Source organism: Pezoporus wallicus, unplaced genomic scaffold (genome assembly GCF_028554395.1).
Source record: "Pezoporus wallicus isolate ANWC-B61680 ecotype Strahan unplaced genomic scaffold, APGP_CSIRO_Pwel_v1 contig_4710, whole genome shotgun sequence".
Lineage (NCBI taxonomy): Eukaryota > Metazoa > Chordata > Aves > Psittaciformes > Psittacidae > Pezoporus > Pezoporus wallicus.
This window is the reverse complement of record NW_026640647.1, coordinates 5,726,391-5,753,319: the sequence shown is the minus strand read 5'-3', so window position 1 is coordinate 5,753,319 and position 26,929 is coordinate 5,726,391. Positions and strand designations below refer to the sequence as shown.

General features: G+C 40.5%; 2 protein-coding genes across 17 annotated transcripts in view; one reads left to right on the top strand and one right to left on the bottom strand.

Moving 5' to 3' along the window:
• The window catches only part of CARF (calcium responsive transcription factor), a 37,730-nt gene extending 20,125 nt beyond the window's left edge, over positions 1-17,605 (bottom strand). For 11 of the 16 annotated variants that reach the window (XM_057419845.1, XM_057419841.1, XM_057419848.1 and 8 more), the window contains exons 1-7: positions 14,010-14,099; positions 12,966-13,087; positions 11,069-11,281; positions 9,830-9,950; positions 7,428-7,557; positions 6,414-6,498; positions 2,764-2,953 (exon numbers count right to left, since the gene is read on the bottom strand). In XM_057419845.1, the coding sequence (XP_057275828.1) occupies positions 2,764-2,953; positions 6,414-6,498; positions 7,428-7,557; positions 9,830-9,950; positions 11,069-11,281; positions 12,966-13,087; positions 14,010-14,037 (889 nt within the window). In that variant the 5' untranslated portion in view covers positions 14,038-14,099. Of the gene's footprint in view, positions 1-2,763; positions 2,954-4,146; positions 4,251-6,413; positions 6,499-7,427; positions 7,558-9,829; positions 9,951-10,908; positions 10,964-11,068; positions 11,333-12,965; positions 13,090-14,009; positions 14,100-17,554 lie in introns of those variants that run through there. The other 5 variants (XM_057419851.1, XM_057419854.1, XM_057419855.1 and 2 more) reach the window with 5 other exon arrangements.
• A 219-nt stretch (positions 17,606-17,824) lies between these two features.
• On the top strand, positions 17,825-26,507 carry WDR12 (WD repeat domain 12). The gene is made up of 13 exons (XM_057419863.1): positions 17,825-17,942; positions 18,033-18,127; positions 19,080-19,174; positions 19,804-19,910; positions 20,620-20,735; positions 21,148-21,302; positions 22,104-22,149; positions 22,914-22,999; positions 23,182-23,322; positions 23,433-23,538; positions 24,256-24,388; positions 25,137-25,209; positions 25,915-26,507. Exons 1-13 carry the CDS (start codon positions 17,902-17,904, stop codon positions 25,990-25,992), a joined length of 1,272 nt encoding a protein of 423 aa, XP_057275846.1. The 5' UTR covers positions 17,825-17,901; the 3' UTR covers positions 25,993-26,507.
• The last annotated feature ends 422 nt before the right edge of the window (positions 26,508-26,929 follow it).

The window sequence follows — 26,929 nt, the reverse complement described above, 5'->3', positions numbered from 1 at the left end:
TATATGTGATGGAGCCCTGAGTTCCTGGAGATGGCTGAACACCTGCCTGACCACGGGAAGTGGTGAATTAATTCCTTGTTTTGCTTTGCTTGTGCACACAGCTTTTGCTTCACCTATTACACTGTTTTTATCTCAACCCACAAGTTTTCTCACTTTCACCCTTCCAATTCTCTTCCCCATGCCAGAAGGGGTGGGCTGTGTGGTGCTTAGCTGCTGGCTGGAGTTAAACCACAACAAAAACTCAGCAGCTATTTCCAGCCTCTTGTCTTACATCAATATTTCAGGCCATGCCGCCTAACAATTCTTAGCTGCAAGTCTGACCTACCTTATCTGCTAAATAACACTGTTTCAGTGTGGCATACACACACAAAAATCAGACAGGCTTAAACAAATACTGCTGAGCTATAAATTTGAAGCAAGTGACTTCATCCAGTCAGACCTCTAACAAAAGGGTAACAGGCAGAGCACTAAAGTGGTCAAGAAAGGAACTTCTTCCAGATTTCTTCCACATCATGTTTAGTTATCTTTTGTTTATAATTCATATATTTCAGTGCGCAGGCAAGGAGCTGCTTATACCATGTGATACAATCAAAACTTTTTAAAGTATCACAACAGCAACGTAATGTTTCCATAAGATATCCAATAACCTCTTGCTTTAAACTGTGACATTAAAAAATAAAAATTAAAAAAAAAAAAAAATCAATAAAACAATGCAACTAAAGTTAATTTAAGAGAATTATGTATAACAAACATATTTGTTTCATTTTTAAAAACAAACTTAAAATTGAAGATCTAGGACTGAAAAGACTTCAACAGCTGTCCTGGTTTCAGCTGACAGAGCTAATTTTCTTCCTAGTAGCTGGTACAGAACTCTCTTGGCTTTAGTCTGAGAACAACACTGATAAAACACCCTTGTTTTAGTTGCTGTTAAGTAATGTTTACCCTGATCAAGGACTTTTCAATCTCTCATGAGCTGCCACTGAGGAGGGGGCACAAGAAGCTGGGAGGGAGCAGAGCCAGGACAGCTGACCCAAACTAGTCAAAGGGATATTCCATACCACAGAGCATCATGCCCAGTACATAAACAGGGGGAACTGGCCAGGAGGCACCGACGGCTGCTCAGGGACTGGCTGGGCATCGGTCAGCGTGTGGTGAGCAATTGTATTGTGCATCAGTTGAGGTTTCTTCCGGGCACAGGGTTTATTTCTTCCTCTCTCCCTCGCTATTTCAGTTTAAAAACTGATTAACTATTATTTCAGTTATTCAACTATTCTTATCTCAGCCCATAGGTTTTTACCTTTTTTCAGATTCTCCTCCCCATCCCACTGGGGATGGGGGAAGCAAGCAAGCAGCTGCCGGCTGGGCTTAAACCATTACAGAGCTTTAACTTAGTCTTTGCTAATATAAATCTCAAGGAATTTGATGGGGTCCTTGTTTTACAAAAGTATCAACTATACAAAACGGTTATTAACAATAAGGATTTTGATGATTACTGCCTGTTTTACGCTATAGGGAGCTACTCAGCTTCTCTGTATTTTCCCACAGCTGAAGCACAGCAGGGCAGGTATTACAGACTGGTACCACTTACAAAAAAGGGATAAATTCCTGGAGAATAATGCTTTTGTCCTGCACAGTTTAGAATTCATTTATCTGGGTTTTAAACTGCTGTTCAGTGCATCATATTTGCTGCCTCTGCTTTTCAGGTGGAAAGGATTTTAATGGATGCTTTTCATAGAAGAGTTATAAACTAAACTTAAACATATTGGAAACACAACACTTCAGATATATACACAACATCTCTTTGGGGGTCTGAGCAAAGCAAAAAAATACTAGTTTAATAAACTAAATCTCTATTGGTCTACAACTTTAAAGGAAAAAATAACGTGGTTTTGCTGTAAATATCATACTGTGGGGAAACTCATCTATCAGGCAGATCAAACAGAAAGCTAAAGATGTCTCAAAAGCATTTTGGGGAAAAAACAAAAGTGTAAATTGGCTTGGATTTGTTCTTAGCTTTCTTATACCTCAGTTTATGGCTGAAGCTTTAAAACTGGTGCTATCATTTCACTTTTTCAGTTACTTTCAGAAAAAAAACCCAACCAACAAAAAAAAAAAAAATAAACCAAAACACATGCACATAACCTACATTCCAGTTATTCATGATCTCTATGGAACAATTAAAACCTGGTCATTTGATATCTGCATGAACTCTTTGTAATTTCACATATGCATTGCACGATCTAGATATGCAATTCCCAACCTATGGAATCTGCACATTCATTTTAAAACCCCAAAATCTGTCTGCTGAGGTATGCTGATGTTTATTTTGTTCTTTTACATTTGTTGTTTTTCAAAGGGCCCCATTTAAACAGTTCATTGGCTCGTATGGAATAAAATCTTCAAAGGACCTCCAAGTTAGGCAAGACTACTCAAATAAGCTCTTACCCTTACAAGAACTTTCACATCCTGATAGAGCAGGTGGGACCTCCACCTAAAGATCACATCACAAAAACTCCCATCAAATAGTACTTAACTAATTTATTTCTCAAGAACAAAAGGAAATAATCACAGCAAAACATAATCCTGCAGTTTCAAGGAAACAAGCTCCTCCTGACTGTCACAGAAGAGCCCAAGCTGCTCTTCTTGTATGTTTGTGCCTTGACTTCACCAGCACTAAGGAACACCATATAGACCCTTCTTTAAGGCCAGTTGACACCCCATGTTGAAATTTTGAAAGCAGTTATTAGAATAAAAGTTAGTTACCTGCATTGACAAAGGGGATCCCATCATATGGGACATACTGAGATTTCCACATCAACCGTGTGGCGGGTTTGGCTGGGCTTGGAGACTGGCGCGTCCCCCACACACTTTGTGTTTGCTGCTTGTGTAGTGTTAGAACACTCTCTAATTCTGTCTCGCTCACACAATAGCCGCGGTATGAGTCCCCAATTTTCTGCATGGAAAGGAGGTGAAATAATAGGATTATTCACCCAGATGACTGCTGAACATTGCACAAGAAAACAAAAGCAGTCAGGGACCCTGGCAGGTGAGGACACAGGCCCAGATTTTTGGCATGTCATCATTTTTTTCCCCACACTATTATCCTTTACAAATAGATTTACCACAGGATCTAACACCAGAGCAGTCCCCACTGAGGTCAGGAGTTTGTCAGCTCTCCAAGACCCTAAATACACCAAGAACCCCTGAGAAGATTACAGTTACTGACCCTGTCTAATTTCCACAGGACAACTTCACTCCTGGTGTTTCCCCCAACACACGCTTCAGTTGCTCCTAGACAAGTTTGTCTTAGACAAACTTTTTCACTTGACTCTCACTAAGAATTGCTCAAGCACTAAAAATTGTCTATGCATCTACTTCAACACACACACTGCACTGAGCTGGAGCAGAATCCATCTGCTTATACTACCAGTAATTGCCTCACCTGCTTACTGCACTAACTTCAAATTGAATGTCTCACAGAACACCTCCTCCAGTCTTCAAGGCACTCTCAGTTCTCAACATTCCACAGAAACACAGCATACCAGATCTGCCTTGTGCATACTGATGATGGTTTCAGTGAACTCTGCCAAGCTGCACACAACTCCAGAAAAACAGCATCTAACTTGACTCAAAGTAAAAAACCCAAACAAACCCAAAACACAACAACAAAAAAAGCACAACTTGCTGACTTTGCAACATCCCCTGTGACAGCTGTTCAGCTACTTGGAGCCATCACAGCTGGTTCAGTGCTGATCTACCAGAGACTGCCAGCAAGCAGAGAAAGCACTGGGACAGAGAAGAGCTTTTCATCAGAATTCTTAATGCCATGCTCACTTCTGTTCATATGCAGCTCAGGATCAGGCTGACAAGCAGCTGGGAGTAACACTAGGTTTGCCAGCTGTTTTACAGCATATCTGTAAGACAAACGCATAGTGAATGAGGACTAAACTGATGGATCTATTTTGCCACCTTCACTGATAGTGCAGCCTGTTGTTTAATACTGACAACAAAAGCAGCAACAGTGTCTCTCCAAGACTATTACTGCACAAATACTTTAGGGACAACTTTATAAAACCTGCCTTTTACCTAAGTAAAACAATGTTTGTCATTAGCAAGAGCTAAAGTCAACAAAGAACAAACAAACACCTTGTGAATGAGCTGGGCCAGCACAGTGTTGCTGTTAGGTTAAGCCCAAAAGCAGAGGATTATGTATGCACTGGATGCACGAGTCATTCTGAGACAGCAGCTGCTTGCTCTTCAGCACTGCTGCAAGCATACCGCTCCACCTATTACACCTATAGGTGCACTCCCACAGCTGTGGTGAGGAAGAGAAGTTGACAACTGCTCAGCCAGAAATTATAAATAATATTTCTGTCCAAAACTTGATCTGAAAAACCCAGAAGCAACAAAGCAGCCTGAGAAGTACCAGAAGTACCTTCTTTACAGAAACCTGGGGTGGCAGCTTTCACAAGAAGGATTACAGTACCATGCCACACAGGGAATAATGCATGACCAGCATTTTTCTTTCCATATCTTATACCTGTCACTATAAATAAGTCACTGACCTTATCTTAGCGAGATGACAAGACTGATAAAACTGTTGTGATAACAGCTAAGGCACTGGCTCCTATTCTGGCTTTACTTATGTGCTAGATCATTTTCCTAAAATTGGTGGGAGGGGATTAGGAGGAGAAGAAAATCATACAGCACGTAAGATCCCTCCTCTCTAGGGGCTTCCAAAGTAGGAACAAATGGACAAATGAGACCATCTGCTCCAGAAAAATAAATGAACTTAACTTTGTACAGTTGATATTAATTAATGTAGTTTTTAATGACACTGTTTCAGTATGCTGATAAATGCTGGAAATGCAAAAGATCAGGCCATTGAAAACTAAGTAGGTTATAGAAAATAACTATTTTTTTATATCCACTTTTTATTAGTGATATAATTACCTTGAGGTACTCTTCAATCCTTTAACTCCAGTGAAGCTTCAAGCAAAAAAAAAGAGGCAATTCCTTTCCTCTCCCCTGGCCTCATCTCAGCAAGGGTACATAAAAGCTTACACTAAAGTACACACACCAAGACTGCAGTTTTCCTCGAGTGAGCTACAGCAGCAGGATACCAGAGGCATTACTCTGTAGGCATAGCAAGTATGAGGCGAAGATTTCAAGGCAGTCAGTGAATCAATACCAAACACAGAGCTTAGTGCTGACTCTGAACAGCTGCAGCTTTTAGTGCTCTCTGCCTGCAGTACTAACTGCCAAAGGAGTCATTGCCCTTCGGAGCACAGTACTAGCTGGCTCCCTGGGATATATATATTGTATGAAATAAAAGCTGTGTGTATATACACACATATATATAAAAGATCTTTATATATAGTTAATTTTTTAAATATTCTTATTTTAAAAATATTTCTAAGTGGATACAGCAAGAAATTAAATTTCTAAGTCCCTGCAACTGTAATTTCGAGTTACCAGTGGCCAAGCCAACAGGAAAAACCTCAAATGGTAGGGGTCTCTACAGAGGTGAATTAGCTAGAGAAAACATGAGTTTCCCTTTAAAAAATATTAAGAGAAAGTAAAATAAACATCTATCAGGAAGAGCCTGGTGGCAGGAGGAACGGGTAGGTGATCTCTCCACAATCTTCCCATCTCCCTTCCCTTCTTTTTAAGTGATTTATGATGCATTTCAGCTATTTATAACATCCCAATCATCAGAACAGTTCTTCAGACATCTAACAATATGCAGAGAGCTCTGTTTGGGTCAAAAGCCATCCCAAGGAATAAAGACAGATCACATTGTAATAAAAGAGAAACCAAGCACAGGTAACCATGCTGATACAAAAAAACAAAAATCAAAAAACAACCCCAAACCAACCAAACTTGAGAATATCTAAAATAGAAATCCTTAGTAAAACATTGATATTAAGGAGCTCCAAGTCTCAGATTTGATCCTGGTAAGTCACATAGATTTTGATTTCCATATGACAACACAAACTAATACAAACACTTGCAGACAGGCCATTTTATTCTCAATGGATCACTAAGGGCAACAAAAACCAATCTGCTCAGCAGAAGACAGCAAAGCTTACACTATAGCTCACAAGTGAACTCTAACATGACAAACAATGGCTTTTCCCAGCACTGCACAGCATCAAGATTTCAGAAGCATGGTTTTTTGCTTCAGGAGCTGTTGATGGTCAGTTATTCTAGAATTCCCAAAAAAGGAAGGGATTCCACAGCATTTTATGTGTCTAAATGTGGTGGTAGTACCAGCTAGTACCAGTAGTATTTCATAATATCAGGAAGCTTGAACACAACTTCTACCACTGTCAATTATTCTCTTCATGGAACTGGATCAGCATCTTAGATCCAGATGACAAAACATCAAGTGAGAATTATTTGCAGCCTACCTCACAGCTCCTGAGACGGTGTGCCCATGCAGGTGTATTTGGTGGCAACAGCTGGAGAGGGATGGGAAAGGGATCTTCCACTACCCTGAAAAACAAAAACACATAGTAAAAGTCTACACTGACATACAAGAAAGCAACCAGTTTAAACAGCAGGTAACAGCAAATCAGTGCATTATGTCATCCTGGGTTCAGCTGCAAGGTGGTTTTCTTCTTTGTAGCTGGTACAGTGCTGTGTTTTCGACTTTAGTCTGAGAACAATGCTGGTAACACCAATGTTTTCAGTTGTTGCTAAGTAATGCTTACCCTGATCAAGGACTTTTAGTCTCATGCTCTGCCAATGAGGAGGGGCATGGGAAGCTAGGAAGAAGCAGAGACAGGACACCTGACCCAAACTAGCCAAAGGGGTATTCCGCACCACAGCACATCACGGCCAGTATATAACTGGGAGAAATTATCTGGAAGGCCCAGATGGCTGCTTGGGTCAGGCTGGGTATCGGTCAGTGGGTGGTAAGCAACTGTATTGTCTACAAACATCACTTGCGTTTATTGTTTTCTTTTCCTTTTCCCCTTTTAGTTTCATGTTCTCTCTCCTTATTATTTCCCTTATCATTATTAGTGGTAGTAGTAATAGTTTTGTACTGTACCTTAGTTACTTGACTGCTCTTATCTCAACCCATGTAATCACTTTCAACTCCTGGTTGGCAGTATCAATGTCCCTTTAAGTAATTTCAGTAATTTGCATTGTTATTTTAAGTGCACATCTACTGCTCTGGTCAGAATATATCCAACTACCTCTGGAATACAGGTCCTTTAAGTGACTTTTCCGGTGCTCTGGCATGTACAAAAGCTGCCTGCAAACACAGTTAGCTACAAATCACTCACTAGTACTGAGGGTTCACAACCTCTCTTCTAAGGTAATTTTGTGATAACCATTGCAAAAACAAAGTGCAAGAAAGCAAAAGCACTACTAGCAGGGATCAGAAATATTGTCCATCATTTTACCTCCTGACCTACCTGGTGGTTGTTTTTTTTGATACAGTGAGAGATGCCTGTGGATGTAGAATGTAACTGCTTCCACTGTCTGCTATAGCGGCCACCACTACAGTCTGCAAGTTCCCATCACCACACTTCTCCTCTGAAACATCTTTATAAAAATAAAACAGCCTCCTGGTTAACAACTGAACTCAGAATGAGGAAATAAGCTATGATTAAACTTTGTGTTGGAAGAGCAAGCATTTTGACATACAAAATAAGATCTCTAGATGATAAGGTGGTTTAACAGTTGTGAATCAATACTTAAACTCTAAGCACACATACAGAGATACACTTGATAAGGTTGTTTATCCTCAAGGACAAATCATGTTACTGCTAATGAAACCTTCCATAACCAAGCAAATAATCTTAAGAACGTGTACATTACTCTGCTTTACATTCCCATAAATCCTTATAGGATTGCACAACTATTTTGTTCAGCTGCAAATCACACAGTGATTGCTTTTGAAATAAGAAAAAAGGAGATTACAACACTGCTTTTTGCTTGGAAAGAAGGCCCAAACAAATAAAATAGGCCTCTTGTAATTGAACCTTACATGGTATTGGAACAAATGCTTTAGCCTTTCTTCATAACAGGGAGCAATCCGTAAGCCAAAAAATGCTGTTAGAATGAAGCCTGCATATATAGTTAAACAAAAACATAATGCAAAACTGTGAAAGCAGGCATTTGATACTTTGGTCTCAACATAAAGAAATGGGAGCTCTCTTTAGAAGCAGGATTTTTGTCCCTCTATTATGAAAGCTTTTTCCCCCCATCCCAAGAGACAGTGATAAATTACTGTCTAAATACAGAAATCACTCCACTAAGAAAGCTTGTGCTAGGAGATTTGTAAGTGTGCACCTTGCATAAACAGCACGCTGGTTCAAAGCTCAGAGCACTGGTTCCTCTACACAGACATGCCCTTAAGACACTACAGTGTACTCTGAAGCCCTGTGCCATTGCATGCATTACCACCATGTGCAGGGAAGCGAAACTCAAGGGCCAGCAGTCCAATTTCTTTCCCCTTTAATCTCCATAGTATATCACTAACAAGTCTTGTCTGTCTTTCAAAGACCAAATAACTCCAAAGAGTTTTACACAGCAAGTCTCCAGAAAAACAAACCAATCAAACACAATCACAAACCCCCCTGTAGAATATATATTCAAATACCACAAAACTGAGCTACCTACAAAGATGGAAGAGTGTTTAAGACAAAAAATAGGAATACAAAAATACTATTCATCATTGCAATTTACTGCCTACAAAAAGTAGCAGCAATTCTTTAGTAACTAAAGGCTCACAGTCAGCTTAAAGTCACGTAAGACAACACTAACTAAACAGTAGTCTTACTCCTATGTAAGAGCACGTGGAGAGGAAGAAAAACACGAGCATTAGGTTAGGAGCAAGCCTTTCAATGCAAGGTCGTGAAACCATATTCCAGTTGCCAGTGAAAAGGGCTGGATCATGACTTGAATCTGAATTCTTTTTATTCTATCCACCCAGCCTCAGGACTTGAGTCTTACCTTTGAGCTCTCATTGCACAGAAGCACTTAACTAGTCCTCAGATATGGAGAATTTTCTCAGATTTTGAGGACTTCATACAGAAAATGCAAAGACAGTTAAAAAAAAACCTAAAACCTTGGAGAGTTTAACAAAATGTGACACAATCTAGCTCTCAATCTTATTATGTGAATGGAAACTAGTACACAGCATTTTGCACCCAGCAACGCTTGCAGATAAATAATCAATGCTTTCAGATTTCAGTATGTCCCTTTTCTAGCGAGAAGCTTAAAACCTGTGCTTCTAGTTATGCATCTCGACATACACTTAGAGTGTGACAATTAACACACTGAGGGGAATAAACTTAGCAATAAAGTTAAAGTTACATATCATTTTCTTCAATGGGAACTGCATTTCTACCTAGGAACTTCATTCCTCGCTTTTCAAAAGATGCATTATCACCAGTGATATCTGGAACAGACCAGAATAACATTAATTCTTCTCCCTGCATTAACTACGTCACTCAAAATTAAGTAAACAGTGGAGATCTGAAACTGATAGTACAGCTATCTGACTTGGCACAAACATCCTTATCAATGGTAAAGAAGGCAAGAAGCAGTTTGTGCTTAATATCTCAATCTATCCATCATATATCTAAAGTGAGCATAACAGCTTTTACTTCATGAGGCTTTTGCCAAACAGAAAACGTGGTGTGTGGGGTGCCAGATTCATAATCAGAAAGCAAATTTCATAAGTATGTATGTTTGTCTTATAACTGATAAGGAAAGGAAATACATACAAAGAAGATGCTTAAAAAGACATGATGCAGGATATGTTTAGTCACAGGAACACACACTCTCAAGTCCCACAGGTTAAACTCACCCTGCGTGCTGGTCACATCCAAAAGTTGGCCTTGAGGAATAATCACTTGGGCCATTCCTGGCTGGGTAGTAGGGATGACATGCAGCACCTGTCCATTTTCTGACTGGCTGGCAACAATCATCTGTAAGGCAATCACACAAAAGTATGAATGGCATTAGTTTGTATGGTGATCATCATGCAGCACAACTGGGTTTGCTTATTACCAGAACAGGAAATATTTTGGTTGCAATTATGGCATATAAATTAACATGATTTTATATAATAAAACCCCTGCCTATTTACTGTCCATTTCTTAAAATTACTCTCCCTCTTTTAAAATAGCTCTTTAATTAATTAAAGGGGAAAAAAAAAACAAACAACAAAAGAACCCCAAACCCACCCTCAGTGGATTCTACAATGAATTACACATTTATTTGAATCTTACACACTATTATTAAAGTTATCAAAAACCTGAAAGCCATTCATGGATTCACTGTGACCCCATTCTGGACTAGCAGAATTAATCACAACATATCGAATGTTGACCTTTACTCCTAAGAAACTGAACTCTATGCAAAAAATGACAGAAGAAAAGCTCCAGGACTTTAAAAATAAATAAATAAATTCTCCTAGAATTCTGGAAAACCTGTACAACTCCTTATGGTATATTTTCCCATATTTACCACTGACTTGTTCCCAACAATGTTATAAAGCCTACAATAACATAAAATATCATCTTGTTTCTAATTTCTTACACTTTAAATGGTGGAACAGTTTTTAGTAACAGCACAACACATGCCAACCAAGCCTTCTAGGCTAGAATTACCTTTTTACAAAGTAAGTGTTAAGAATTACAAGTAATGCTTTAAGCACATTAATTGCAGGCGGGTGGGAGGGAAGGAGAGACATATGGGTTAGCTTGTTGCTAATGTTCTAATCCCCACCCGGAAAACACAGATACACTTATTTCAGGGAACATTGGTAAAGCAGCAGTGGGAGAAGTATGAGATCTCATCGCACAGCTACATCCAGGCTTGATAATGACAAAAGACTAAGTTGTTTAATAAAATTAGTAATGGCTGGAAACAGGATTTGCCTACCTGAGGAAGAACAACTGCAGCATGAAGTGAACCACTGAAAAGTTTCACCTCCTTGCTAAAGTCTGAATCAGCTGTTGCTACAACAAACAAGCACCTTGTAAAAGAGTTTTTCAAAGAGCATCCTTGCCTCTCACACCTGACCTCTTTTCAGACAACTCACCATCGGTGCAGTGGGCCCTCCGAGGGGCTGCAGCTCATAGAGAGGCTGCCCCGTTTGGTCCACCAGGTGGGAGTCCTCTGTGGAGTGAGGCTGGGGTGGCAGGGCAGGCACAGCTGATGATGGAGAGCCCAAGAGGTGTACTGTGATGGGTAAGACTGGAGGAGAGTCACTCTTTCCAAACAATGGATCCCTGGAATCCATGCAGGTTAAATGCTTTCACAGAGGAAAAACAGTAAAATGTACTTTAATCTTGAGTAGCAATTTCTATTAAAGAAAAGAAAAATTGAAAAAGAAGGAAAGAAAGAAAGGAAAAAACATTTTAACCCAGTGTGCTGTACTGTATACTTGGAGGGAGCTCTCGTCCTTCTGATCAAGAGGCTACCAGCTAACACTACAGCTCTATTTTTTGCTTTCCATTTCTGATGAAAATGTATTCATGTTTCTGCTTCCTAGAACAAACCCTCTCTATTAAAGGGAAAGACAATCCCTTGTGACCAAAATCTGTTCCCTAAAACCATCATATCTACCCAGAATCTGAAAGAACTTATACCAAAACTGTCAAATACCTACCAACCTGATTTGACTTCAAAAGAAGTCCTAGACACTATTCCACTTCACCTTTACATACATGTATTTAGTTATGAAAACTAAAATTTCTACAAGTTTCGTTGATTCTTTACCACAAAATAAACATAAGCAACTCAAACCTTCCAATTCAAGGCCAAGAACTATACAGCACAAGACCAAGAATCAGATTTTGCAAGTCTCAAAAAATATGTACTCAGAGCTTATACTCCCCAAGCTTGCAGAATCAAGGTCTTAAAGCACATCCCATTTTGATTAAATTTAAACTTCAAGCACAAATGTCTTGTTGAAATTCTGACAACAGAAATATTGAACATGTAAAAATAACTGCAAACAGGCAGCCCACATGTATAATGTGTCAGGCTGTCATTTGGTCGATGCAAGGAGGAGTGCAGTTCATGTTATCTCTTGCAGCAATCACACAATCAACTGACATTTCTGCTGCAAAAATTTGTAAACTGTAAATCCAAAGAGTGGGGAAGAATGTTTCCAAATTTAATATTGAAGTCAGACCTGAGCCAAATAACCTAAAAATCCTTCAAGAATAAATCTGTGCTAAACCTGTCTATTGTAAACTCCACCAGAAAAGCAGCAAAAAATTGCACTAGTTATGTTAAAGACACTGTGCAGAGACCTTAAGCGTGCTACTGAATCATTACCTGAATCATATTTTGTCTTAGCTGAAGTAATGCAGAACATTTATGCACAGAAATCTGACTAGAAGTATCTGGTGATATTTGATAATGAATACATTAAACACTCTCCTTCCCCAATACCTACACAGGCATCCTGTGTCTGGATTATTTGCCACATTTGGTCACTAAGCAATTTAACCCAATGTTCAATTCATTAGCCGAATCTGTCATGCAGCCATCTTGAAGTAAATTACATCTGTTTTAAAGGGTTATAAAACAACATATAATGACATGAAATTACTACTGTTAGTCTACAGCAGGAAGCTTTGGGAAGGAAAAACAACAGATTCTCAATCACTCTTACTCCAAGGCATGTCACGAAGTACTCTTTTATTAAAGGATTTTTCTAACACAATAAAACATATTTCTTCAGCACTCTAACAGGTTCCATTAATACAATTACTAAAGGTTGTCGTTACATGCAACATCTGGATATTCATCAGTTCAAAACCAAATGGCACAAGAACCCAAGGGAAGGAACTTTTGCACTTTTTAAAAGACACAATGTACTACTATAAAGGCCGGGGAAAAAAACACTTCAATGAAATAACATACTGCAGGTTCATTAGAGAGGATGTAAAGAAAGTATCTACAAAGACAGGACATCCATACCTCACCTGAAAAACCTGATCCTTTGTTTCTGACTCTCCTGTACCATTACAGTTGCCTATGAACAAATCATTAGATCCTTCCATAGCAATGTCATGGTCAGCTCCATTTTCTTCCATTACAAGGTGACCTGAAAAAGTTACGAAATTTTATTTCAGCCTTCTGTACTTTAGCCTCAATCAAGACATTGCTTCAGGATTTTCTTTTGTCCTACAAATTTAGTCTTACAAGTTCTAACACTGTTGCAAGCTAACAGCAAAGCCCTCAAGAAATCCCTGCCTGTTTATCACTTTATTACTCACTGCAGAAAAATTTCCATGTGTTGCTCTAGGAGTGTAGTTTAGTGTCTTGTATAAGAATTTGCTAGACTTGTCTTTGCATACACAGATATAAAACACACATACACATTCATGATTTAACCTAAGTATATCCACAAGCATTCAACAACCATACACATCTAGAGAACACTCAATATTTAAAGATATGCCAGCACTGCTTTACAAAAATATTACTCATCTACTTCCATAATCAACAGACAGGATTTGTGTTACCCAAATCTGTCATGCAGCCATCTTGAAATAGATTGTTTGTTTTAAAGGGATATAAACCAACATCTAAATGAAATTACTATTGTTAGTCTACAGCAGTAAGCTTTAGGCACGAAAAATGCCAGATACACTAAATAAAATTTGGCATTAATTGTGATGAAACAGAAAAAGGCACTACTTCAAGGACCTCAGTTGCCCACAATAAACCATCAAGCAAACAGAATTTTGGACAGTGAATTGCTACATCCACAGGACACCCAAACAGTACACCCTTTAAAAGAGAGACCAATCGCACATATTCACCAGCAGTGAGACAAAAATGACAAATTAACTTGGCTCCTATGTTACTACAGTACATATATACTAGACTACATGCATGATATGCCAAACTGAATAACTTAATTCCTGCAGTTTGGAGTGAGGGAGGAGGAAAGGTGTTCAGGATTTTTCCCTTCAGTAGTTATTTTAAAGACAGGCAGCATTACACAAGCATGTGGCTCCTACCAGCTTTATCTTCTTCACTACACCACATAGAAGGGGTCCTGAAATGGACCTTCTTGGCTGTGATATTTTAACTGTTTACAACTTTAGTAAAAGGCTAGAAAATCACTCAAAAAGAACTACAACCCTTGAAGGACAAACTTATCTTGCTTTGCAAAGATACAAAGGACCACAGGCAAAGTTAATCTACATCTCCTTGGCTTTTGAAGCTGAATAAAGCACCCTGCTGATACAAACAACATTGAGAAATTAAGCTGCTCATATGCTCAATACACTAAATACTTTAATCTAAAGCAGATTTATTTTTCCATTTGCTTTTCAAGTGATGACACTCCAAAACCAAGTTCCAAATGAAGTTACCTCATGCTCACCAATCAAAAACCTTTGGATCTGAGAACAATTCTGAGCTGCTTCAGTTAAAGTGTCTGAAGCATGTTAGTGGCATATGAAAAAAGGCAGAAAGCTAGATTTCATCATCACCCCACCATTTTCCCTCAGTTAAAAGATTTCAAGAAGATATGTCAGTTTTGCCAAAGCAGCACATCTAGTTCTCCAAGATAAACTGAAGAGGTTTGTTCCAGAGATACCAATGGCATGTACCCTTAAGCATATATCCAGCTACAGAACACAAGGATCGCTGTACTGGGACAGACCCACAGCCCAATGTCCTGTATCTAACACTGGTTAATAATAAAGCTCAGGGGAAAGATTACAGCAGTAGGGCAAATATACAGTGATGTTTATCCCGCTTCCTCTCACAAGCAGCCCAGAAATAGCTGAAGTTTTATCTTTATGTTTAAAAAAATCCCTGTGGTACTTTTTTGCCTGTGATGTTGTCTGACCACTGCTCTAACCAGGCACATACATCACCCTGCACAATGAACTCCATGGTTTAACCATCCAGGTTTCATTAACTTGAGTGTTGTGCAACCCCAAGCAAAAAGATATTTTTGTCTGGAAGAAATACACTGTTACAGATACTTAAAAGTAAATACATAGGTAATTAATTAAATAACTGTATAATTATTGTGAACAGATTGCCCAAACAAGACAGTTAAATTCTGTATACATAAATGTGTGGATATTTTGTCATGAATGAGTAAACAACATACATACAAGTAGCTCTTCATATACTCTTTACATAAGTGCCACAAAAATTTCCAGTGTAACACCATCATATCCCACGTTTAACAATGGGCTGAAGGAAAACACGGGAGTTTAATATTAGTGTAGAATATAGCTGTATCATCAGTACATACATCAAACAGACAGCTCTCTATGCCTCAGCTTTAGCCTTAACCCAAACCACTCTACAGGCTGCCCTCCATGAAGTCTACCACTCCAAGGCAGTTTCCAACCCAGTTAGCACCACTTTGTTTGCTCTGCCTCCCTTTGGGAAGCACTCTGCTCAAAATAAAGGGAAAACTATGGCTATTGCTATCCTTGGTTCAACTCTACAAAGACAGTAAGCAACCACAGAAGCAGCAAGCACAGGCAAATGGAATTAACCATCATGAGCATTTTATGTAGGATCTTCAAGACAGCAAACATGCACTGCAATCTAGCTTACAATTACCATCTGTGGTTCAATTCCACAGACAAATTGGCTGATAGTTCAAGATCATTTAGCAAAACACAGGAGGCAGCAAGATCTCCATTTATTTAGCCATCAAGAATTGCCATGATAACACAGCTGTCAAAGCCAGGGGCACCTCTTGCATATGCTAGGTCTTCACTGGCTGGTATCCACATACACAACTTGTGTAACATCAGGAACTGTCAGCAGGAGCAGGATTTCTTGCTCTGAGGTGAGCTTTTCTCCTAACAGTTGCAATCTCCTCTGTAATGGAGAAGCCCTCATACTGATTCTCAATATACAAACTTTTAAAGACAATAACAGAAAAGTCAAGCTGACATTACTTTAAAATCCTATCATTGACCAGTCACGCCTCTGCTCTGCCTTAAGGCAAAGTATTTGACTTCTATTTTCTTGCCTCCAATCCTTTATTCTATGTAACGCCTATACCTACGAACTACAAGCAGTGGTCCCTAAAAATACACCAGATTTGATTGACATAATTGTAAGGCCTTCTATGAATGCCTGCTTCTACCTTCCCTCAGTTATGAGGCCCCATTGTAAAGTCAACGTGCACCCAAATCCCACAGGGAAGTGCAGCCTTTTGAAATCACAGGACTAATTATTTTAACACCGAGTCAACATTGGAAGATGTTAGTAATAAGAAGAAACCTAAACTGTAGAAACCAGGTAAGTCTGTTATGATAATAAGTGCATCCTACCTAGGAATACCTGTCCAGGCAGGAAGGAGGCAATTCTCTTAACAGTTTTGAAGATTCAAGTCTTCAATGCATACCCATTAAAACCAAAAGAGAATCAGAGCTTGACAGTGTAAGTTCATGTTTTCAGCAGTTCTGACAGCAATATTCCCCATTCCAGTTTTATTTTATACTTTTTGACAGGAAATATGTACAGTATAATGCCTCACCCACAATCTTTCTTGGGATTTCCATTAAATGCTTAGAGGTTTTTTGTAATGATTTTAGATAATTGCATTGCTCACAACAATTAAACACTCTCTCTGAAAAAGTTACCTCTGACGATGTATCTCTACCATCATTATGAAGGACATGGACTACAGTAAAACTCAACAGGAAGAAAATCAGGGCATAGTGATAGTAAACGAGTTACACTTAGCTTTATATTAACTTGTACCAGGTTTGAGACTTAGCTTCTTCCTGTCATAGAAGAGCAGGTACATAGGGTTAAGAGTGCACAGAAGGTCTAGGGACTCCTGCCTAAAAGGTCTCCCCAGTTGGTTTTGTGCAGTTAACACAAGTACCTGGAAAACGCAACTCTGTCAATCATGCTGACCGCGTCAGACCTTTTAATTACACTTAAGAAAGAGATGAGATGTCAGAGTCCCACAAAACCCTGGCCAGCTCTAGCAAGCTGCCCCAACGGGAGTCACCACACAGGGAAAGCTCAACTGCTCCCTGAGAGGCCACAAGCATCTGTCAAAAAAGCAGAGGAAGCGCGCATATAAACCGAACACGCAGCGGGTACTCACACAAGCAGCCTTCTCTCCAAAGACCTAATTCCCTTACAGCTTCTTTTAAAGTCCGGATGCGTCCCTTTACATGCAAAGAAACACAACCTACACCCAGACGACACCAGCAGCAGCGAACGCTCCCGCTCCCGACTACAGCAGCGCCGCAGGGAACTGCTCACCGCCACAAAGCCGGTACGACGGGGTGGGCCGGGCTGCGCAGTGCCGTAGGGAACCCCCGCTGCAGCGGCGCAAGGGCCTGCGAGTGCCTCAGGGAAAGCGCTCCTCAGCCTCCTCCTCAGGGGAGCCGGGGGCGCCCCACACCATCAGCGCCATGCCTCCCACAGCGGCTACAGTCCCCCACCCACCACCCCCACTACTACTACTACCTCCCCAAGAGGAGAGCGCTCCCGAAGCCCGGTCGGCCCTGCCGCCGCCAGCTCCGCGGGGAGTAGCGGAGCGCCCAGAAGGGGTATACTCAACCTCGGCTCTGCTCCGGCAGTCACCGCCATGCACTGCACACCGCCCCTCCGCGCAAGCGCGCTCTCTAGGCGGGAGGTGCGAGGGGGCGCCGGGAAGGGCCCGCGTGAGGCATGCTGGGTGCTGTAGTCTCCGCCGCTACCCGGCGCCGCGCAGCCCGCTGTGCGCACGGCCGGCGGCGGCTGCAGCAGCTCCAGCAGCGGTAGCAGCAGCGGCTGAGCGAGGCCGGGCCAGCCGGGCCGAGGGAAAGAGCCTCGGCGGGGCCGGAGCGCTGCCGGCAGGCGGGTGGGAGGCGGTGCCCAGGGGGCGGGCACGGCTAATCGCGGCACGTGGTCGGGCGCAGCAGCATCATGGCGCAGCTCACGGCGCGGTTTCGCACCGAGAACCGCAGGTGAGCGGGCGCCCGCCTGGGCCTGGGGGGTGTGCGGTGGGTTTGGGGCGAGAGTAACGCAGAGGCGGTAACGGCGCTGTGTGCCCGCAGGTACGCGGTGGAGGATGTGCCCTTCTCGGTGCCTGCGGCCTCCGAGACCACAGACCTCAGCCAGCTCATCAACAAGCTGCTGGCGGCCGGCAACGGTAGGTACCGGGACCGGGTCTGGCTTAGGGCCTGCTCTGCCATGGGGTGATAAGTTCCACTTACTGCCCCTGTTTCTGACCGCATGCGCCGTCTGAAGCCGCCCGCTGCCCGCTGCACCGAGCGAGTCGGGCTGAGCTTGACTTTTTGTAGTGCATGGGGCTGCAAGCGAGACGGCTCAGGGCAGACCCGGGCAAGGAAACGTGCTGTCAGAGTCAGAAGCAGCACCCTGGTACCCACAGGCCCCTCAACCCTAGCTGCTCTTGCCTTTCTGTTCTGTTCTGGCCACCCGGAGTAAGGCACACTTTGAACTCATCAGATAGCAGTGATGGTGGGCAGTTCCAAGAGAAAAGCTGGACTAGTGTTTGCCCAGCACCACAGACCAAGCTACCCCAGCAAATGGTAATTGAAGAATTCTCCAAACCCTGGCAAAACTAATGAAAAAAACCAAAGGTTTTTGGTTGTTAGGAAAGCCTTTGAGAAGAGCTCCACCATTTTGCAAATGCCAGCTGACATGGGCCTGACTGACTTGAAAGATTTTTTGGGGAAAAGACACCTATGGAATGTTAAGAAATCCCATTTTCCATGACAAAGTAGACTAACTGTATTCCAAACTGCTGAGACTTCTACTAGTTGCTTTTAACTCATGAAATTGCAAGCAACCTGGAAAACTAGTGCACAAAGCAATGCTTTTGTTGAAATACGGGGCCTGTGTCAACTGTGCCGTTACAGAGGAAGAAATATGAACCCAAATTTCTGCTGCCTCAGATAGAGGCCTCTAGCTAGCAGTGATAAAGATGAGAGCTAGCAGTGGCAACGTCTGTACAGGACAGTGGTGAAGCACTGCTGTGGTTTGGTTAGCTACAGAGAAAAGGATTTAAAAAGTGGTGCTGTTCTGGATGGTGTCTGGTAGGTGCTGACACCTGGACATGGATTTTTCCTAATGTGTTTCAGCGGATCACAAATATGTGGAATTCGACTTCCTTATCAATGGGCAGTTCTTGCGAATGCCACTGGTCACGCACATGGAAATGGAAAATATCTCCACAGTAAGTCATATTCAGTTTCTCCCCATTTTGGACAATAGAACAGACTTGGCCAGTTTACTTCAGTCTGATTTAGGTATTACACTGTCGTCCTGACTAGGTAGGTTTCCTTACTCAGTTTTACTTCTTTTCCAACTTTCCCTGCATTTTTAAGTCCATTCTGGAGCACAGAGTGATTAGAGAGTATGAGCAGTGCAAGGAACATAATTATCCAAACTGTTGTCTATATACAGTTCAGAGGGGAAATTCTTGTCTTATTCAGTTCATCACTAACGTATTTTTGTCTCCTGTTCCATTAGTTGCATTGGGGATAATGAGGGAGGTTAGCATTAGCTTTAGAAAATACTATGAAATATTGTAGACACCAGTTTTATGTGGGTAAATACAGAAGAAGAGGAACCCGAGAAATTGCTTGCTTTTGTTTCCAGCTTGCTATTCATAGTGATTTGATAAAAATACAGGTAACAGTATAGTTTAGACACTTTATTCCACTAATGTAGCAAAGGATTCAGATACCAAGATCTTTACCCGATAACCTTGTATATTTTGTGTTAGCGTTAACTATTGCTGCTATTGAGTTAAAAAAAAAAACAAACCCATCCTAAATAAGTATATTTTTTCTGTGAGCACAGGAAGAAGTGGTGGAAATAGAGTATGTGGAGAAATACATGGCCCCTCAGCCAGAGGAGTGCATCTTCCATGATGACTGGATCAGTTCTGTTCAAGCTACTGAAGAATGGTACTGCACTAAGCCCATTCTAAGTTTTGTCTTGCTTATTCTTGTTGTGTGCAGAGGACACCATGGTGTCAAATGAAGGAGTATTCTGTCTCTTTAATATCTTTTCTCCCCCCCAATTTGTTCTGTGTTTTAGTTGTTTTAACCTGTCAAGTCAGTCAGCTGCTTGCTTTTGTAAGCAGTTCAGTTTTAATGCTTTGTGCTGACGGTGACTTTAATGCAAGTAGAAAAAAAGCTATAGAGTCACTGAGCGTGATACTGTTAATACAAACGCTGTTTATTGTTCTTTCACTTAAAAGGACAGCAAGCATTCCTTAGCTCTTATTTTAGCTTAAACCCTTGACTTCAAATGTGACATTAATTAGCAACAAATATAATAGCATACCTTTATGCAGAGCTTTTCTTTAAAAAAAAAGCCACAATAATTGTCTTTTTCTACTGTATGTTTCTACTGTATGTTCTCATTCATTTTCCAACTAACTAGACAATGTTCCTCTATTAAGTAATGGTTTGAAAATGCTTTGATATCCTCTAGTAACACATCAGGAATAACTCTCTTTTATTTCAAATTACATAAGTGATTTTAAGCCTGAGCAGTTACTATGCTATTATTTTTTAAGTTTCTGGTTAAGGGGGTTTTGTTTGGGGTTTGTTTGGTTGTTTTTCCATAAAAACATTGTTAGTTTTAACAACAATGTTTCAAATCCTGTAGGATATTAACTGGCTGCTATGATCAGACTGCTCGAATCTGGTCTTTGGAAGGAAAATCCATCATGACAGTAGCTGGGCATACAGAAGTAGTGAAGGATGTGGCATGGGTAAAGCAAGGTCAGTATATATATCTTAGGGGAGTAGTAATAGTTTGATTATTGAAGGAGAAATGTCAGAATTCCTCAAGTATGGATATTTAATTATGTAAATGCTAGAATTATTTCTGTGTCCGTCAGTGATGGTAGAAATTAAGTCATGAGGTGAAACAGTCCTTTAACAGTAATAAGTTAGTTTGTACTAACACCAGTACAGTTAGTTCAACATATAAGTTGTCTATCTATCTTGCAGACATCATTAGCAAATATTCGTATGTATGCTTATTGTACTTGCAGGGTAACATGATGTAAATAGATATATGTATGAGATTCTACCTGCTGTTTCTTCTTGGACTAGAATAATTGCATATAAACTATAATGACTTTGGAAAGCTGAGTTGGGTGCAAGCATGACTTTTTTTTGTCTTCCTCAGATAGTTTATCATGCCTATTACTCAGTGCTTCTATGGACCAAACCGTGCTGCTGTGGGAGTGGAACGTGGAGAAAAACAAAGTGAAAGCCCTTCACTGCTGCAGGGGACATGCTGGGAGTGTAGACTCTATAGCTGTTGATTGCACAAGAACTAAAGTGAGTGACTCCTGGAAAGAAACATTTGTCTTCTGGGATGTTAACAGCTTGTATCTCATAAGCCATCTTTTTGTCCCTTCATAGGGACAAAAGTCATCATGTTATTTTTGTACTACTCGTCATGTTGTTATGACTGACACACTAAGTCTCTAGTCTTGTTATAAATGGTGGTTACTGAAGATCAAGAGTGCTATATCAGTGCCAGGCCATCGTTTCAGTAATGTGCTTAACCTCTAATATCACAAAAAGTTGAGGTGACTTAGATAGTACAAGCCGTTATACTGCTGCTTTTGACTTCTGTGAGTGAAGCTGAATGGTTATTTTCCTTTTATTTCCTATATTTCCTTTTAACACACATGAATTTTGTGTTATAATGAAGTATTTTCAAATTTGGCCTAAGTTTTCACAGTTGTTTTGGTGGGGAAAAACATTTTCCGTCTGTACTCAGAAAAAGCAGGTGGTAGAAGAGGTTCTTTCCCTTTATCAAGGAGTTCGGCAGGTTAAGAGCACACATGCCAGAGGTGGAGTTACAGCTCTCATCCTGAGTCAGTGTCAGACAGATTAAAGGAAAACCATTTAGTGCTGAAGGAAATAAAGACTTTTTTTGTGCGTATTTTTCCTGCAAAGGAGGAAAAAAGAATGATCAATGCCAATGCCCAAAACTTGGTTTTTTTTGAGGAGCTCTGTGCTGTTCTTTAGGAGCTATAGCCCATTGGTTAATTTTTGAAGCAGAGAGCGTATTTTGTGTGGCTTACAATGTCTGTCTGGGTCAGCTTTTAATAAATGTTTTCTTTCATACAGTTCTGCAGTGGATCCTGGGACAAAATGTTAAAGATCTGGTCTGCAGGTAAGATAAGTGTATGATGGGATTCTTGGCTCTTAAAACAACCGGAAAGATGGATATCCAAATACTTCTTTCTTTAAGAAAAGTCGAGTCTGTAACATAAAAGCATGCTAGAACTTTTTCTGGTAAGGCTGTACATCACTATACCAAGTTCCTGGTTGGGTTGGTAACACAGCTTCAGACACGGTATCAGCTGTGTGCTGATGTTTATTTTATTCAGAACACAGTAATTTTTCATTTCTTTTTAATGTATTCATGTAAATGTGCAGGTTTGAGTATAGATTTCTTATACATCAAAAGTTTATGGGTTATTTTCCTGTTTATTACTGTTGCCATAACATGGAGGACAGTAAGATGATCAGGACTTTTCTAGAAATGGAAACTAATCCTTTATCTGAATGCTTTCTTTCACTGTTCCAAGTCATACTCTTTCAGTTTCAGAATGTGTAAGTAGGTATTATATCTAAAAGAAAAGCCTGTATTATCACACCTGACTGACTGTTGGAATTTTCCAGGAGTAAAGGGGGCCTTAGAAATTCATTGCAACTTCATTTTAAAACTACGTGACTTGGAGAACATCACTTAATTTGTATCATTTTCCTCTCTCTCAAAATGGAGATAATAGTGACCTGATCAGAGATGTAAGGTTAAAATACTCACGCATCATAGACGGGTTAGGTACTGTAAATATGGGGGTTTACTTAATTAATTACATGGAAATGCAATCCAGAAACCTCTAGATCAAGTCTGACTGTCTTCTGTCACAGTACCTACAGATGAAGAGGATGAAATGGAAGAAGCAGCTAACAGACCACGGAAGAAACAGAAAACTGAACAGTTGGGACTAACAAGGGTAGGTTTTATCCAGAACCTTGTTTTAGTGTGGCCACACAAAGTAATTTCTCTTTGTTAAGAGTGACTAAAAACTTCTGGTGTTATGCCTCAGGCTGATCAAACATGTATTGCTGTTGAAAGAACAGATTTTTTTTTTTTTGAGGATATTCAATCTAATCTCCTTTTACCTTTTAATCCCAGACTCCCCTGGCAACCCTCTCTGGCCACACAGAAGCTGTCTCTTCTGTGCTGTGGATAGATGCTGAAGAAATCTGCAGTGCGTCGTGGGACCACACCATTAAACTCTGGGATGCTGAGACTGGAGATCTCAAATCAACCCTGGTGAGATCATGATACTTTATCTGCGGGTTCAGCTCAAGTCCAGCACAAGGAGAAACAGTTGTGCTAGGTAGTGCCGCCTCTCTTAGAGTTACTGTTTTCTTTTCTGACAGACAGGAAACAAAGTGTTTAATTCTGTCTCCTACTCACCGCTGTGTCGTCGCCTCGCATCTGGGAGCACTGACAGACACATTAGGCTATGGGATCCTCGCAGCAAAGGTGAGCTAAAACATGCATGTTCTCAAAGGTGTGTGTTCAAAATCAGAACTTCCTCCTGTTGGGAGGCATCTCACAGGCTGTCCTGCTCCCTGCGCTTGAAACAAGTCATTTGTGGGCTTTTGCTGAATACAAAGTTAACGTCTATTTTCTGTAATCTGATGCAAGATTTGTTTTGATTTCTCACCTGATAATTTAGTAAACTCGGCTTAGGATTCCCTTTTTTCCCCTTAAGTTGGTTGGACCATCATTAAATTGAGACAGTCACTTTGTTCTAGTTTAGCGGTGCCATGTCTGACAGGACTGCGGTTAACTTATGACTAAGCCTACCAGATATATTTCATAGGCACGTTTTCTTATTTAGCTTCTATAAATGTAATGTAATCTTATATGTTGATAATAAAAGCTTGTTTTGTTGGTTGTTTTTTTCCCCAAAAAATCTTTGAAAAGAGAGTTTAATGACAAGAAAATACACACTGAGAGTTGCTTGGGTTTGTTGTCCCCGACCTCTCCCCTGAACTTGTGTGGCTTTCGGTTTTGTTTGCTTTCTTTAAGGCTCACTTTGATTTTTGAAGTTAGATAAGTTTTTTCCCACCAGTAATTCTATCTTGAACACAAATACGCTGCTGACTGCTTTTCTCACTGAAGTTTGATGCATCTTAAAAGTGCTGGTTTCAGCTGGCAGCTACTGATATCTTTTTTTCCTTTCATTCTGTTCAGATGGCTCCTTGGTTCTGCTGTCTCTGACATCTCACACTGGCTGGGTGACATCTGTGAAGTGGTCACCTACCCATGAGCACCAGCTGATCTCTGGTTCTCTGGACAACATTGTGAAGCTCTGGGACACAAGGAGGTAAAATAAACACGGCATTCAAGCTTATGGGGTCAGCTAACATAATGAAATAGCAAAAGTAGTCTGAGACATTCTGTGGAAACTTCTGTGGCGTTTGTGAAAATCCTCTAGGTTTTAGGAGTCAAAAGGAAGAAAAATACTTGTAGTTTACCCAAGGATCCATGGCTTAACATCTGAGAGGGCTGTATGAGACTTACCTGGCATTAACAGTAGCATTGATTGACATGAGGGGGCAGCAACCATAACATTGCTACTCGGATTAGGAACAGCAGATGGTCTGCTAACCATTCCTCTATTTTAAGGAATAAAATACATTCTCTGAAGCATGTATTTTTGCCTAATGGTGTGAAGTTTCACTTGATACTTTTTTCAGACCTTTCATTACAAATTTCTAAGCAATGAAATAGTTTGCATTCAGAAGACATAAATGGCTTTTCTGGAAAATGCACACACTTAAACAGCATCCACATGTGGAAGAAGGAAACTATATAATAAACCGTTCCTGACAAGCAGATTGATTAAATTTCAGTTTCAAGTTTGCAAGCAGGTGAAAAATGTTGCTGCTTTTCTCTTTGGGGAATGTAGGAGAGGTTAACACTGATGTGATCAGCCCTGGAGAAAGCACAGATGGTAGATAGCTGAAAGTGTTTATAACTGCTGATAGTATTTCTACCAGGGAGCAATTTTGTCTTCTGTGATTGCTCACGTAACTACGAATGAGTGACTGTAAATACTTGTCTTTTATCAGTTGCAAAGCTCCTCTGTATGACTTGGCTGCTCATGAAGACAAGGTTTTGTGTGTGGACTGGACAGAAGGAGGGGTAAGAATTCAAAGAGCAAATTGCTCACTTTACACACATGGGGGCTGCAAGCGGTTGTGAACCGTTTTTCCTTTTATGCTTAAAGATGGAAGAGAACAGGAAGTTTTAATTGTGCTGTGGTTGATACTGGGTTGATAAATGGGTGTCACTGTCATATGTGCTGCGGCACTTCCCCATGCTACTGTGTAAAGGAGGAGGCTGGGAGTTTAAGATCTGTAGGATTAAATGGGAGTTACATTGAATTCCAAACAAGGAGAGACATGAGAACAGCACCACACCTTGCTGAGAAAATGCAAGTTCCAAGGTACTGTTTGCTGCCATGGAGACTGAGGCAGCAGCATGAACTGACAGCTGGGATATGGCAGTGCAGGTAGAGGAGGGGAAACTATATAACAAGCTGTTCCGCTATTTGTCATGGTACACACATGTATAAAACAAGAGAAAAGCATGTTGTTAATGCTCTAGTTTCTCATTGTGGCTCCTGTTCTCAATAAAAGCTTTACAGATTTTCCTGCAAAAATTTTGTTTCTAATTTACGAGGAGGATAAGAGACAAAGTAGCTTCTGCACTTTGAATCAGGGTTTTAGTCATGCAATAATAGTTAATTATTTCTGTCTTCAAAGGAAAGAAAACAAGGCCTCAACTTGGGTGTAGGTAGTTTGTTTAGTTCTGCTACTAATCACAGTTTTCTTTTTCCCTCATCAGCTGCTATTGAGCGGAGGTGCAGACAACAAACTGTATTGCTACAGATACCCAACTACAGCCTCTGATGTTGGAGCATGAAGGTCAACAGCCAGAAGACTTGAAAAAAGATGAGAAGATTCTTGCAGCAGTTGTTCTCTCTGAAGAAAGGAGTTTCTTGTTGCTCAGAGCACTGTTCCTGTTTTTTATTGGTAACCTATAATCCATATTTATCACAGGAAAATGGCCACAAGCAGTTACAAATGTGATTAGCCTGAAACAAAGCAAAGTGTTTCCTCCCTTTTGATGGCTATTTGTATAGCTCTTTTAATAAAGAGTAAACTGCTCCTGCTACTTACAGAAAAATTACTCACTCGATTAAATTATTATTTTTTAGTTTACCTTCTTTGCCCTGAAAAGAAAAAATAAAGCTTTTATCTACAGTTCAGTCCTAGTGCCTCGCTTCAGGTAAATGTCAGAATTAGCTCTCCTTTCACTACAGCTGTTGGCAATTCTTACAATTAGGTCCTTAACTGGTGATCCCAGGTTTCCTTCTTGGATGAAAACTTAGTATGTTTGCAGTGCAAATGGTTTGATATAAAGGAACTTGACAGATTTACTGGCAGATGAAATATTCCATACTTCTTTTGTTGCTCATAAGTTACGGCTGTACATTATATGTATAGAAACAAATGGAGCATCACACAGAGAAGGCAGAAGAAAATTAATTTGTTCATAGAATGGATACAAAAAGTTGCAATAGTTTTTATGTTGATAGAGGGTAAGAACTATCCAAACAGGCTCATCTTATCTGCTGGTCAGCTTGCTTTTACTTCAGCATTTAAATGAAAAAAGCTCTTACTGCAGTTTGTTAGATGCCATATATGCGATGTTAAACCAGCTCATCCGTGTGTTTAACAGTGTGAAGCCAAAGCTTTCAGTAAGTGTAAGACATACACAGCACAATCAAGTCAAAATTCTGACCAGCATGGACAAGTTCTGAGCAAGCAGCTTAAGAAATAACAGCAAAAGTATGGAG